This window comes from Rhizopus microsporus (genome assembly GCF_002708625.1).
Source record: "Rhizopus microsporus ATCC 52813 unplaced genomic scaffold scaffold_16, whole genome shotgun sequence".
In the NCBI taxonomy this organism is placed as follows: Eukaryota; Fungi; Mucoromycota; class Mucoromycetes; order Mucorales; family Rhizopodaceae; genus Rhizopus; species Rhizopus microsporus.
In genome coordinates this window covers 579,008-594,232 of record NW_019671931.1, presented here as the reverse complement: position 1 = coordinate 594,232, position 15,225 = coordinate 579,008, and the positions used below count along the sequence as shown (strand labels likewise).

Here is a 15,225-nt window from a genome sequence, read left to right as displayed (position 1 = left end):
GCCCCTCCCAAAGAATTTACCTAGTGTCCACGTCGAGAAAAAGGACTGCTTTGTCTTGATGGAAATGCGTGTCATCATACACGCAGAGCCTGTTTATCTTCATTGTAATGCCAAATATTTCCTGCATGCTTCATAGATCATTGGCTTTTTATATTTTATAAATCGCTCCGCGTGTTTCTTTATCTTGGGGGCGCCAGGCATAGTGAATGTAGTCAGATACTCAAAAGGAGACTTCTAATGATATACAAGTCAGCTAAAGTCCTTTGATTGATTATGCTACCTTACTTTTCCAAAGAAAGGTATCAGCTTCTTTATCTTATCTTTGACTTTTATCTTCTTCACAGCTATAATTTTTTACTTGCAAATAGCAGAACAAAAGAACGAAAAGAAATTTTTCGAACTGAACTATTTATATATACGTAGCTGGCGTAACACAAACAAGGCACTATGCAAGGCTCATTCCCTGGCCATTTTTTTTCGTCTTTGGTAGTATAGTTTACATGCTTTAGGCAGATCTAATATAAATAAGGGAAAAAAAAAGATTCTATCGCATGAGTCTTCTGAAGCATTTATACAGTGAGAAATAAAAAAAAAAGAGAGAAGCATTAATCATAAATGTAGTAGTGTCGTTATGCTTGGGAATAACAATAATCGACGAGTTAGTTTAGTAAATCTACGCTTTGATAATGTCCTTTTCAGAATACCCTGTTTATCCATTTGCTTTTTAGGGATTCAAATCAGTTGGTTGGTAGCACCATAAGGTCGTGTATTGCTTGGCTTTAATCTGAATGTTTACAGTCTATTTGAGTTGTACTATGATATCATTAATAAAAAAGGTTTCACGTGCTTCCTTTTAGCAACCCTTTGGCTCACTTGGCTTGCTTGCAAATGTAAAGGAGTAGAAAAAATTTTGACTTATTATGGCAATTATTTGTAACATTCAAGAAAAAAAAAGAATTGTTGCCCAGAAAAAATGAGAAGGTCGCACCATGACCTCATTTTTGTGTTTCTGTGGCGGAAGACAAAAAAATAAGAAAATGTGTCATGTGATTTGTCAATTATTCTACCCGACTCTTCAAAGAGCCTACGCTTCATATATCATAAAAAAGTCTATTTTGATGCAAAGACTATAGACTGTAATCAAGACAAAAAGTACGCTATCATTTTGTCAATAGTCTCTTAAAGTGAACATTATCAGCAATAGTAGTCTATTTACTATGTATTCAGTATAATACAAGAAGATCAGCATCAATTTGACATTTTTTATATAAAGTAATGTGATACTCTAAGAATTGAAGATCATTGTACAAGACTAACAAAGAAGGTGATCGAAGGAAAGTTTAAATTAGATGATCGAAACTTCTTTTCCTTATTTGTTTTCGTACTCTACGCTTTTCCATTTCGGTCAATAAAGTTTTATAGCTGAAGGTGGATAAAAGAATAAAAGGGGGAAAAAAACAATTTGTCCTAATAAGTTTATCCATATTTCAAACTATTTATCTGTGTTTCTGTCTGTTTCGGTTACTGGTGTAACATTAACTGTACTACAGAACATCAAATTAACTCCTGCTACTGAGCTTTTGGCCGTAAAATCAGATTAAATGGCCATTATGGGCACGTGATGATTTATCATGTATCGCCAGTTCAAGGCGAGAGGAGGTAATAAAGTCCAAAATGACAAAGCATGCCTGTTATAGGCGATTGTATTATAATAAAAAAATTATACACTTTGCAAAACAGGGGTTCTTTTTGCTGCCTCGGAAAATACTAGTAGCAATCGCCGCTATGTTGTTAGAAGCGCTCACCTCCCGCTGCCATAATGCTTTACAGACAAGAGCGCTATGGCCAGCGGTACTATGATGAGGTCAGCAATAGCTTTTCTTTTCTTCAAGTTCTTGTAAGAGATCTCCGTTACGTCGCATCTGTTTCCCTCTATGCTTCATCAGGTCTTAGAATTCTGAAAAAGAAACACAGTGTTCAAACAATTAAAATAATATTTAATGTTGTACTTCATTGCTAGAAATGGAATATTTCGGAATCTATGTCAAGTGTTCCGTGCATAAGAATAACATCATTAAGGTTAATTAAGTGAAAGAATAAAGCTTATGACCCTACATCTTTAACAGTGAAAAAAAATTGCACATATATTCACAACTAATCAGTTTATTAATCAGCCAAGGTAAAGCATTAAACTAAGTTGTAAGATTATTAAACAGTACTGAATCTTATTGCTGATCAGGTAAGTTAGCAGGCTGGAGAGTAGGCGTCTGATAGCCACGAGGCACATTAGGGTGTTCATTACTGGTTTGGGGCGCTCTAGTAGTATCTGGGTGAGGAGAGGCAATGCCTTGATGGCCCATACCAGCAGGTGCTTGGTTTGTGTCTGGTTGATTTCCAGGTTGATAAGGCTGTTGTAGGTGTGTTGGTCTTCCATACCCGCCTTGGCTTGCTCCATGAGCGTGGGGATTGACATTATAAGGAAGGAAGCTATCATAGAACCCATGATCGTCTTTATCATCGTAGTCTGGATCAACACGCTTCTTTCTACCACGTCTGTCTCGGGAACCACCAACGGAACCACAAGAGTAACATGCAGCAGCTAGTAACAGAGATATGACTGCGCCAATAGTGATCCAGAGCAAGTTATTAGCATGCGCATTCCATCCTGCATTTGCACTGATAACCTTGACACCTGAAATGACCACGACTAGAGCCAAAATGAGCGCTGCAAGCATCACAAGAAAGTTGATAAATACTAACGTAGCCATGGAAATACCACAGACACGACGATTTAAGCAACATATGGGGAGACTGGCTAACCAAAGCAGGAAACTTAGACCACATCCAATAAAGAACAAGATAAACATGGCCATAAAGACACCATGAACGGTGCCACTACTTGCTTGGGCTTGTGCCAAACTAGAAATACCTGGAGTAGTTGCCCAATTGAAAGCAGGGGTTGGATGTGCACAGCTGTTCACATTGTCGTTTATGTCCGCCGTACAATAGTTCCTATCGCATGAAGTGTTATATAGACAGAGCAACTGCTTGCATCTTTTCAATTTACCATAGAGCAAAGTTGTATCTCACGTTCTGCCCTGTATTCCAAGCTGCAGCAAAAAACAGATCAGTAAGGAATACTCGTTTGGAAAGTTGTCCGATCAGTATAAAAAGCTCTAAAACGAAGCTAAATAATAAAAATATAGATCCTAAAGCTGTAAACGTAGGGAAACACATTTTTTTTAAAAAAAAAAAGAAAGCAAAGAGCAAATCATGAATACATTATCCTTGCCTTTTTGTTAGGCTAGTCGGAGGGGTGCCTATGGAACCCGATCAATCAAGATCGATGGTAGACAGCAAGTATAAAAGCCAGAGTAAGAAAAAACCCTGGCTCCCTTTTCTTAATGATGTAACAGTTTGATATATGCAGGAGCATTTGAGGCATTCTTTATGGTTATAAATAGACACAGTGAGTTACTAAAGCAAAGCATTTTATAAATAAGAAAGAGAGACTGAATTGTACAAGACAAGTAAACATGCATCTTTAATAAAAACTATTCTATCATTTTAATACAGCTATGAGGGGTTTGCCTGAAACAATAACAGATTACTGCTTTTTATGCCGTCTCTTATGCAACCCCTTGTATCTGTTAATAAATCAACAGCATAAAGAAAGAAATGATTATGAGCACAGCTACGCGCCATAAAATGCCACTAGATTAAATCCAGGAATATTTACACTTCAATGGACTGTATGGTTGTGAAATAGAGAGACAAAGAGATACACTGTTATTTGTCTCTCAAATAAAAAAAGACCAAACATTCGAATTTCACTTGATACACTGTACTTTTATATAGTGCTTTTTCTATACATACACAAGTTGATGTACATGACTTTATTAAAAGATAAACCTCAACTGTAACAGAGAGGAAGTGAACTACTCTTATTGAACTCAGATTCAAGCGGAAAACTAAGTCGCGTGTTATTTGTCTGAACTACGCGTTCAATTTTTCGTGTTTCCTACCTTTTTCACAACTTGTTTATCAATGTACGTTATAAAACGAGGTACAGTTTTTGATATTCAATAATATCTCGTCCCCTGACATATGTTTTGTATTATAGACGGTACTCAAGAAAAAGTTTTCTTTGACAAGATCAGTGCACGCATTAGTATTCTATGTAAGGGACTTGACGAAAACTTTGTTGATCCTCCACAAATTGCTCAAAAGGTAAACATGTCAAAGTTATGCATTGAAAAGAAACTGAAATGCCTATATAGGTTGTTACCAACATGTACCCTGGCATCACAACCGTACAACTCGATGAACTGGCTGCAGAAATAGCTGTTGACATGGCCAAGATTCATCCTGATTATGGAATCCTTGCTGCTCGTATTTCTATTTCTAACCTCCAGAAAGAAACTAACACAAGCTTTCATGAAGCGATCAAATCGTTGTATAACGACAACGTTCACCCCAAGACAGGTGCAGCCAACCCTATTATCACCAAAGAGTTTTTGGACCTCGTGAGCAAGCATGCTGAAAAGATTGATAGTGTTATTGACTATGAACGTGATTTCTACTTTGACTACTTTGGGTTTAAGAGTTTGGAAAAGAATTGTTTGTTAAAGATTGGAACAAAGACGGTAGAACGACCTCAACATATGTTTATGCGTGTGGCTCTTGCTATTCATGGAGAAGACCTTGAGTCTGCATTCAAGGCATACGATTATATGTCTCGTCATTTATATGTTCCTGGTATTACAGCCATGATCAACGCTGGTACGATTTGCGGCCAGCTTTCTAGCTTTTTTGGAGTACAGATGAAGGATGACAGGTAAAAAAAAAAAAATAAAAAAATAAAAAAAAAAAGTGTCATTAAGAAAACACTTTAGCATCGAGGGAATTTACGATACAGTCACTATTTGTGCTCGTATCGCCAAGGTCTTTGGTTCTGTTGGCATGAGTTTCCAAAAGATTCGTGCATCTGGCTCTTATATTGCAGGCACCAATGGAACATCAAACGGTATTATTCCAATGCTTCGTGTATTTAACGATGCTGCACGTTTCATTACTCCTGGATCAAGAAAAGTGAAGAGTACATTTACTGTCTATGTTGAACCTTGGCATGCTGATGTATTCGAGTTTATTGATCTCTCCAGAAGCAATGGTGAAGAAAACTTGCGTGCTCGTAATCTCTTGCTTGGTCTTTGGATTCCTGATCTTTTCATGAAGCGTAAGTGAACTGTGTATGATGTATTTTGTATTGACTCTCACCGTAGGTGTCGAGAACAATGGAGAATGGTCCCTGATGTGTCCTAATGAATGTCCTGGATTATATTCTTCTTATGGTAAAGATTTTGAGGAACTGTATGTTCGTTATGAAAAGGCTGGAAAAGCAAGAAAGACTATATCCGCTCAAAAGCTTTGGTTTGCCATCTTGGATGCTCAGACGGACAGTGGCATGCCATTCTTGTGTTATAAAGGTTAGTATAGAAAAAAAATTTGTAGAGCGTGCATCATAACATGTATATATATAGATACCGTCAATGAAAAAAGCAACCAAAAGAATTTGGGCATCATCACAGGTTCCAGCTTTAATGCCAACACAATGCAGTATGCTGATGGAAATGAAATCGCATCCTGCAACACTGCTTCCATTGTTTTATCTAAATGTGTAGATGTTAACACTCGCGCATTCAATTTTGACACTCTAGCTGACATTGTAAAGGTTGCTGTCAAAAACCTGGACAAGATGATTGATGTGAATCAGCATGTGATGGAAGAGGCCAAGGACAGTGCTTTAAAGCATCGTGCACTCGGATTAGGCGTACAAGGGCTTGCTGATGTTTTCTTGATGATGCAGCATCCATTTGATTCTACAGAAGCCCGTGAACTGAACAAGAAGATCTTTGAACGTATATATTTCGCAGCTCTTGAGGCATCGAATGAATTGGCTCAGAAAGCAGGCCCTTACCCATCTTATGAGGGGTCACCTATCAGTCAGGGTGTTTTGCAGCATGATCTATGGGAAGTCAAAGGTTCTGACGAACTAGATTGGGACAATCTTCGCTCAAAGATCAAAGCACACGGTGTTCGCAATTCTCTCTTGATCGCACCCATGCCTACTCATCAAACTGGCATCTACATGGGTAACAGTGATGGAACCGAGCCTTATCATAGCATGATATACGCACGTCGTGCTCATTCTGGAGAACGACATGTGGTCAATCCTCATTTACTCAAAGATTTACTTGATCGTGGCATCTGGAGTCCCAAGATAAAAGATATGTTATTGAAAGAAAATGGAAGTGTTCAAAAACTGGCTCTGATTCCTGAAGACTTGAAGAAGTTATACAAGACAGCTTGGGAAATCTCTCAACGTGTCATCATCGACTTGGCGGTCGATCGTGCTCCTTTCATCGACCAATCTCAGTCTCTCAATCTGTTTTCTGCTGATCCCAATTACAGCAGGCTCTCATCAATGCACTTTTATGCATGGAAGAAGGGTTTGAAGACAGGTATACAATATTTAAAGACAGATCCTGATGAAGCCGTCAAGATCGTCTTGGGTGAAGAGCCAGCTAAAGATGAGGTTGAACAGGATATAGAAAAGGCCACAGAAAATATGGCTGCTATGGCCTGTTCATTAGATGATCCTGAAGGTTGTGTTAGTTGTAGTGGTTAATAAGGGCCAACGAGTGTTTATTTTTTATATAAATATATAAAGGGATTTACAATTTTATACAAAAACATCTTTAATGTAAAGCAGGACACTTTTGAGCCTCATCAGTGTCCGTCTTGATGTTACCATGTTCATCATATTTCAAAGGGTGGCCAGTTGTCTGTTTATGAATATCACTAGCGCGTCTTGCCAAGTTCTTACGTTCCTCATCTGATCTTGCATAGGAGGATTGTTCCCAAGCATCAAAGATTTGGTTTGCGTTTTGATTTAATTGATCAGTGTTTTGATTGTTGTTGTCTTCCATTTTTATTATGTTTAAAAGAATAAAAAAAGAGATAAAGGAGCCTTTTCTTTTTATATTTATAAAGTTGCATGAATTTTTAATGCAGGGGAGTGAAGAAAGGGCTTTTCCTTATTAATGATAGTATGTAAGCCAATCATATTCCTATTGGTACTTGTTGGTCAATAAGGAATAGATTACGTAAATAAAAGAATGATGATATATATGAATTAATGAATTATTTTGATGATGTCGCCTTCTTTGAGATGCCCATAGGGTCATTTCCATCGAGATCACTCACATGAGATAGTTTATCATCCATTTTCAGAAACACTTCACTGCCACTCTTTACTATCACTGGTGGTTTTAGATATTTCTTTCGATATTCGTCTAATTGATTGAGTGTAATATCAGATCCACCTGTCACCAACACAATAATATCGCTGCCTGGTTCTAATGACGGCAGGATGTCTCGAACAATTTCTGTATAGCATAGTGATAGGGCAGCACCACAAGCAGGTTCCACCAAGGTCTTGTAATCCTCTATCAAAGGTAGTATTAATAATAACCATATGATAATAATGAAATAAATGAAAAAAATTACCTGCAAATTGACGAACAGAATCCGCTGCCATAGGATCACTTACAGCAAATGGAACAACTGGATGTATTAAGCTGAGTTCAAGGGATTTGGCACACACTGTCTCTGACGCCAGGCTGGAGGCAATGGTTGTAATCTTGGGTAATGTGACCAGCTTTCCCGCCACGACAGATGCTTGAAAAGAGTTGCTACCATGTGTCTCGACTGCAATCACAGGGACCTCTTTCCAATCGACTTCTTGTAGACCTGTTATGACACCATTTAATAATCCACCACCACCAACAGGACAAATGATGGCTGCTGGGATATTATCCTGAAGTTGAGCTTTTAGTTCATAAATGATGCTTGAATGGCCCTGCCAGATATCTTCATGATCTGAAGAAGGCACATAAACACTAGTATGAATGAATATACATATGTATATAGGCTTACAAGTGCACACTTTTACATACCAATTCCTTTTCACCAATCTTCTTGCGTGAGAATCTGCGGCAGACCAGCTGTCTCCAAACAATATCAGTTGAGCTCCTTCTAGTTTTACTGAATCACATATCGAAGAGTGTGTTGCTTTTGGTACAACTATTGTCGCTTTAATTTTTAATTGCCTGGCACAATAAGCAACAGCCAAGACCGTGTTTACACCAGATCCACATACCAGCTGTATATCTGTTCCTCTTGTTTCTACAGCTTTATAACAAAAGTTTCCAATGCCTCTAATGACAAGTTCTATAAGTTTCTTTCGCCTACTTCAAAACAATAAAAAGTTACCGCATCTTGACCGAGCCTGAAGGTTGAATGTTTTCCATTTTGAAATATATATTGCTTGATTTGATTGTGTTAGCCAAGATGAAATAAAGTGTTTTGCCTTTAATTACCAATCAAGCTTAACGCTGAGTTTTGTAGAATGCATCAAAGGTGTTGGTACATGTAATGTTTGAAGATCCATAAACATTTGATCGTCATCAGAGGATTCGTCCATTTTGGAAGTCTATTTTTCAAAAAAATAAAAGTAAAAAGAAGGAGAAAAAAGGACGTGTCGCGCGCGCGATGATTCAAATTACAAAAAGCGCGAAAAAGGAAACCTTCTTTTTTTTTTTTCATCAATGCTATTTGAAAGTTTATTGAATGAACTTGGCTGTCAACTTGAACCTGTTGTTGAATTTCGTAAAGAATGAATTAATACAAAGGGAAACAACTGTTTTTGACTTTTTTTTTTAAAAAAAAGAGGTTGAGCGAGTGCTTTTTCGTAGAAATCTTGCAATAAAACTACGCAATCAGTCAGACTTGCTTGATGAATTCTTACAGGACATGCAGACTTACACTGAAGATCCAGCAGTACTTAGAAAATGCTTGCTTCCTTCTACTACAGCAAATCATGTATCAAGAACCAGCCGGTATAAATGATTATATATATATATATATAAAGGAAACTGATAGAATGTTGTTGATCGATGTTAGCACAACTAATTCAGAAAGTTTATTCAAGACGTTATTAGCTGTTGATTCCATTCAGAGTGAACTGATCACATACTTGTTGGAGAGATTACCTGAGTTTTATGACGAATTAGAGAATGAGTAAGAATCTAGGAGAAAGAAAGGCACACATAATGATTATTTCAATATAGCAACTCCAGTTCTTGTACTGCCAGGTTGATATTAAATCAATTGAGATGGCTGGATTATATCGCACAACCTGAAGCATTAACAGAGAAATTGATCGAAGTAAGACTCTATTTTGAATCATATGAGCTGGGGCTAATATGAAGGCATATCAAAAGATTATACAGATCACACCTTCCGTTGTTCAGCATGAAATCATCACATCCTTACCAGATATCATCAATGACTCAGAACATAAGGTGCACCTATCTCTTTTTCAATTATAACTAAACATTGATGTATATGTATAGCCTATTGTTGTCTATCTGAAGGAATTGATGAATGAGAATTCGGAATTGACAGTTCCTATATTGGACGCACTATCCAATTTGACACTTCATTCCGAAAGCTTGGATGATGTTAAAGAAACAGTACTTGACAGGCTCGAATCTGCAGAACTAGACGATATTGCGGTTATACTCAAATTCATGCTTCAAACAGTAACACCCAACACAGTTGATATGGTCATCTTGGGCATTCGACAAAAGTTGGACTTTAGAACATTAGGAAAGATCCAGCAGGAGAGTTCACAGAGACGGACAAAGCAGAGCCTCAGCCAACGACCGAATGTGAAGGATACCCCAGAAGCTCTCATTTTGGAATCTATCAAGCTTGGTTTACAATTTCACAAGTTTGTATGCGAATCTTGGTTTCGAACAATTATGGCGCTTGAAACAGCGGTAAGTGTCATGCAAAAGGGAAACCATAACTACTAATTGCCAACTATATATACATATGTATAGCGTGCCCATAAGATCATTGATGTTCTCATACTTTTTATCTTGTACTCTATGCCTTCCATGAAGAAAAAAGCTGAATCAGCCATAAAAAAGAAGATTGTCCAAGGACTGATTACGGCACCCTTGTTGGAAGAAACAATCATGTACCATTCAAGTGGATTAGCCAGCTATTGGAACGCGATTCTATCCTTGTCTGAAAGTTTATTAAGATCATGCCAGCAAAACGGCATAATCTCTCCATGCGCAAGCACGCTCTATATAAGCTCTTTTAAAGTATGCGATTCATATTACCGACAGGAAATCATCGGTTCCCTTGTCACTCATATCGGTAGTGGCGTTGAGGCGGAAATGAGCATTGCACTGAACGTTCTGTTGCACCTGGCAAAATCAGATGTTTCAAGTGTCACTGTCTATAGTGTTTTCATCAAGGGCATCTTAGATTATTTAGACAACCTAAGCTTGTATCAAATCCGTATATTGTTTGACGTATTCAGTTTAGTCGCCTTGACAGTAAGTTTTATGATGACCATTACCACAAGCGTAATAATTGTCATATTAGAGCAACAATACTGCTGATGGTTCTGGAAATTTGTGGGCAGATATTCAAATTGTCATTAGAAAGCAGTTATCAAATCCTAGAGAAAAGTATAAAAACATTGGTATCATTGCCAGTCTATCAGCAGTACGTATCTTGGGCTCTCGTGAGAGATGTAGCGAGATACAAAGTCAACAAGGAGGATCAAGCTCTCAGTCAGGCAAGCTATCAGCTACAAGACACCCACTTCTTCGACAGTCCATAAATATATTAGATAGCCTCATGCGAAATTGCAATGGATACCCAGTAAGTTATACGTGTATATGTATGTCATATTTTATAAACATATTTAAAACAGACATGTATATCTTTATGTTATGATGAGCTGGCTCATATATTTAGCGAAGGCGAATTGGATGAGAGATTAGAAGAATGGATCAAAGTCAACCTGACCTCAGATTTTACGGAATATTACCTTTCTACCGTTGAAGACACTTTACAATATATCGGTGACATCAAAAAAGTGTCAACAAATAGATTATTACCATCACTTCAGATGAATGCTGATGAAGAGGTAAAATATAGTCCTTTATTGAAGCTAATAGACTTACTCTGTTCTAGGATGGTGTTGATATTGTTGTAAAGTTTTATGAATTGATAGCAAGAAAGGACACGAAATCCAAAAAGAGCCTCGTTGTGCCCATGTGCTCAACGTTTAATCTGATGCAAATCTGTGAAAAACAGCTGAATAATGGTAGTCTGGAAGGAATCAATGCTCTTTCGGGATGTAGTATACTCCTATTTGAATCTGACGATCTAGATGAACTCTCTCCTGAGGAACTCTTTGATGCTTGTGATATACTATTTTATACAATCAACTGGTAAATGCCTTACTATAGTCAACTTAGGTGTTTAACATTGGGTTATTTTCTATAGGTTTAGGGAAGTTTTGAATTCATTTGTTGAAGCCAAAGATGAAGATCTCTCTCAGACATTGATTGCTCGACTCCGACACATGCTCGAACTTGAATCGAGGCTTAATAACTGTCTGAAGTATGCACCCACATATGTTCCCTTGGAATTTCACAACACACTTTCCATATCACCAAAAAACGAATCTTCTCGGTCATCGCAGATTATAAGTAATACACAAGCAAATGAGTCTCAGCAGACAGAGAACTTTTCAAGGACAAATATCAAAAAAGAAACCAGACCATCCAACATCAGTTTTGGTTCTATTTCAGAGCTACGACCATATATGAGAGCATTCAATGTAAGCTAGTACAGGAAAAAAAAGTATACGATAATCAAACATTTTCTAGTTATCTGTGTTTGAGATCTTTAAGCATAATACTAACCAAATTAGAATGACAGTAAGTAAACAACACAAATAAACAATGCCAAAAGTAACACAATACTATATAGTATGCAGAGACAAGTTATATGCTAGAAGACCTCAACAACAAGTTGGATATCAAGATAGTCCCTGCCCCTGTGTCTACGTTTGGTAGGAAAAAGGTTACAAGCGAAAGCAAGTATCCTTCAAGCAATAGTTTACTATTAGCAAGGATTGACGAGCATCAGTTTATGAAAAAGGTAGATGATAGATATACAATTCAAGCATCTCAAAGTTAAATACGTATGGATTTTATAGGTAGTCCCATCCTTGCCATACATATTGCAAACATTAGAAGACTTGTATGCGGACATACAACAGCAGGTAAACTTAAAAGATGTTCAATTCAATAGTAATCTCACTTTTTTTCTTTTTATAGGGCATTGATTCTGGAAGAATTAGAGTAAAGATATACTTTTACATGTTGACTTTTACTAAGCTTTGTTTATATATTGAACTAGGGGGCTGAAGAGATCGCTAAAGCAATTTCTCTCATCTTGAACGTTATTTTTAAAATGCTATCTTGGTCTTATATCCAAAGTTCAGGCAACAAGGGCATTTTAGAGGTTTGCTTAAAAAATATAAGATAGATAATATATCTAATTGATGAGTAGACAATCATACAAGCATTAGCAGAAAGAATTTCTGGTGAATCCAAGCAAAAGGGATCTTCTCCTGAGGTGCAACTTCGACAAGCATTTCAATATTTATGTCATTATGGAGCAAATATGCCTCAGTCTACTACCGCTGTTTTACTGTTTAAAATATTGCTGCGTATTATGGAACTCTCTGATAATCCTTTGAGCTTAAAGCAAGGTGCCTTAAGTGTTGTTAACCAAATAGTCTCAACCTCATGGTTTGATTGGCGTGAGATCAAGGTATTGCTTATAGAAAAGAGAAGCAGGAAAAAGTCGACTGATTACTTTTCATAGAAAGAAATAGAGTTTTTGATTGAAAAGACAATTGAATTGGATGATGATCCTCTTCAAGTGCTTCATAATCTAGTGAATGATGTTTTACCAAGATATGAAGATCAAGGACCATTGGAGGATCACCCACTGCTTAAATCTGATACTGTTGTTCAATATTACCAGGTAAATGATATACATATTATATAATAAAAGCTAACAAAATGCAACCTTTGAAAGGCTATTATCAGTCAAATAGTCAATTCATTTGAGCTGTTCAAGGGCACTGATCAAGAGCCTGAGATTGTTTTAGTTCAAAATGGCCGTATTGTCAAGATCTTTGAACGCATTACACACTATGTCAAAGTGAAAGAGCATCGTCTGTTAATTGGTGTCTTGTTAAAGACAGGCAAGCTCTTTATCGATCAATTCACAAAACATTCGATACCTTATTTCACAGAGATATTTAAAGCTCACAAGACTAGTATTCTAGCTATTTTTAAGGATTTACAAGCAAGCACTCGTGTGTTACAGGTAAGATAGTCTTGATTGTCCATAAGCGCATTATTTATTTCGTTTAGATTATATGCTCTCACGTCAAAGTTCTTAAAGATGTCTCACTTTCTGCTTATGTGCCTCCTTTGAAAAGATCGCTTGAAAACATCATTTACCAGGTTAAAATGCTAGTAACCAGAAATGGTATCCCAGCACCAGCTTTTTTCATGGGTGCATTGAAACATCGTGATATCACAGGTGCAGAAATCTCGTCTCAGGTAAGAGTCTATCATGTGTTGATTATAGATAACAAATAGTGTCTTTTTGTAGATTCCTCGAGAGGAGGATTATGATGAAATTGAAAACAGCGGGAGCATTGCTTCTGAATCAGAAGATGCTGCAGATTCCATAGATAACGAAAGCATGAGTGATGTTCAAAGTGGAAATAGTGAAGCTGTCCAACGCAAAGCGAATAAACGAAAGAGGATACCATCTAAACCTGCATCTAGAAAGAAACAAAAGCCACCAAGCTCAGGTTCTGCTCAGATTTATCGTACAAGCAGTCAGATTCCTTCTGACGAAGACGAAGACGAAGAAGAAGAAAAGATTATTTCAAATTTTGCGAATGTAATTGCTAGTGAAGATGAAGAAGAGGAAAAAGAAGCAGAGGAAGCAGAGGAAGCAGAAGATAAAGTCTTGGAATTTGATTTGAATTCGGCAAATACAGAAGAAGAAGAAGAAGAAGAAGAAGAAGAAATGCCCAAGTCAATAACGCTCCCAGTAAGCTCAGAGCAAGCTACAAAGAAACGATTAGGCCTTGGTCATTTGGGACCTAGTAGAAAGAAAAAGATATTTGATTTAACTAATTGAATCACTCTTAATAATTCCAGCAATCTTGAACGAACCGCCTTCCTTAACTGCATTGTATTCAGCTATATTTTATTAGCCTGTATGTGCTTTCAAATAAAGTAAATGGACCTATATGGTTCTACTTTGCAATGATGAATATCGACATAATGATAGGCATTAAATTTTCATTAAGGTTTATTGAATCTCTTTTTCTTGTTATTTTTCTATTGTTATATTTCCATACAAGTCTTTTATACATTTTATCCTTTTGACATTTGTGTATTTATGTATTTCTATTTCATTGTTATAAAAATCTCTTTCTCATTGCCCAGTAGATCGCATATTTGATAATACTTCTCATTCATGATACGTGAATATCCATGTCATTAAGAGACTCTCTGAAGCATGTTGCGTACCTTAGCGGCGTACTCTGTTTCGATCGTCATTTGAAATAGTTTATGCAGACTTAGAAGTGGCGTTGCTTTACTATAAAAATGAACATATAGTCATTAAATCTATCATAATCATAATCGTCACTAATGTTGGTCTATATTTCACAAGTAGAAGGGAGGAAAAGGATATAACAACAGGGGGTTAGAGGATAAATATTTTTCCTTTTTTCATGTACATTAAAAATAAAAATAAAAAACATTATGCATTCTTATGTTTTCCTAAGCTAGCAACTCAATCACACATGTTTCATGCTTAATATCAGGTTTTAATACATAAAGGTTAGGACGACTTGATTTTGGTTCTTTTAGCAAAAAATAATAATTCATTGTTTTATGAAACAAGACAGAGTGGCTAACCCAATAGATCAATTATGATTGACAAATAACAACTGTAATGGAATCAATTGCGTATACTTCACAGAATCTGCAGTCTAGTGCTCTTTGGGAATAGCCTTATTTTTTTGTTACTATCAGCTGCATTTTTAAAGATACCATCCCCCTCTCAGCTCTTTTCCTTGTACATTTAATTCTCACCTTACTTTTTTTTTGTACTCATTCTTAAAGAAAACGACCAGAAAAATAGAAAATCGCGAATTGGAAATGAGAAAAGTGAATTAACCATAAT

General features: G+C 36.7%; 5 protein-coding genes across 5 annotated transcripts; 2 read left to right on the top strand and 3 right to left on the bottom strand.

Annotated features, from left to right (window-relative positions):
- Positions 1 to 2,008: 2,008 nt before the first annotated feature.
- RHIMIDRAFT_294260 (uncharacterized protein) lies at positions 2,009 to 3,242 on the bottom strand. The gene is made up of 2 exons (XM_023614071.1): positions 3,068 to 3,242; positions 2,009 to 3,012 (listed from the first exon to the last, which is right to left on the bottom strand). Exons 1-2 carry the CDS (start codon positions 3,235 to 3,237, stop codon positions 2,226 to 2,228), a joined length of 957 nt encoding a protein of 318 aa, XP_023463526.1. The 5' UTR covers positions 3,238 to 3,242; the 3' UTR covers positions 2,009 to 2,225.
- Positions 3,243 to 4,029: 787 nt separating this feature from the next.
- Positions 4,030 to 6,723, top strand: RHIMIDRAFT_46575 (uncharacterized protein). Its single transcript, XM_023615279.1, has 6 exons — positions 4,030 to 4,066; positions 4,124 to 4,230; positions 4,281 to 4,837; positions 4,896 to 5,236; positions 5,283 to 5,486; positions 5,541 to 6,723. Exons 1-6 carry the CDS (start codon positions 4,048 to 4,050, stop codon positions 6,686 to 6,688), a joined length of 2,376 nt encoding a protein of 791 aa, XP_023463525.1. The 5' UTR covers positions 4,030 to 4,047; the 3' UTR covers positions 6,689 to 6,723.
- Positions 6,724 to 6,742: 19 nt separating this feature from the next.
- RHIMIDRAFT_240489 (uncharacterized protein) lies at positions 6,743 to 6,989 on the bottom strand (the record flags this gene model as incomplete). The annotated part of the gene is made up of 2 exons (XM_023609386.1): positions 6,743 to 6,756; positions 6,812 to 6,989. The coding sequence occupies 2 exons, from the start codon at positions 6,987 to 6,989 to the stop codon at positions 6,743 to 6,745; spliced, it is 192 nt and encodes a 63-aa protein (XP_023463524.1).
- Positions 6,990 to 7,203: 214 nt separating this feature from the next.
- On the bottom strand, positions 7,204 to 8,372 carry RHIMIDRAFT_285810 (tryptophan synthase beta subunit-like PLP-dependent enzyme; the record flags this gene model as incomplete). The annotated part of the gene is made up of 4 exons (XM_023613313.1): positions 7,204 to 7,506; positions 7,613 to 7,961; positions 8,019 to 8,279; positions 8,335 to 8,372. 4 exons carry the CDS (start codon positions 8,370 to 8,372, stop codon positions 7,204 to 7,206), a joined length of 951 nt encoding a protein of 316 aa, XP_023463523.1.
- A 229-nt stretch (positions 8,373 to 8,601) lies between these two features.
- RHIMIDRAFT_262582 (uncharacterized protein) lies at positions 8,602 to 14,047 on the top strand. Its single transcript, XM_023611616.1, has 20 exons — positions 8,602 to 8,730; positions 8,792 to 8,960; positions 9,025 to 9,141; positions 9,192 to 9,288; positions 9,345 to 9,425; positions 9,477 to 9,905; positions 9,969 to 10,475; positions 10,525 to 10,806; positions 10,859 to 11,074; positions 11,122 to 11,381; positions 11,437 to 11,773; positions 11,823 to 11,873; positions 11,926 to 12,096; positions 12,155 to 12,220; positions 12,276 to 12,299; positions 12,358 to 12,462; positions 12,511 to 12,774; positions 12,829 to 12,990; positions 13,045 to 13,338; positions 13,386 to 14,047. Exons 1-20 carry the CDS (start codon positions 8,670 to 8,672, stop codon positions 13,614 to 13,616), a joined length of 3,924 nt encoding a protein of 1,307 aa, XP_023463522.1. The 5' UTR covers positions 8,602 to 8,669; the 3' UTR covers positions 13,617 to 14,047.
- Positions 14,048 to 15,225: the final 1,178 nt, after the last annotated feature.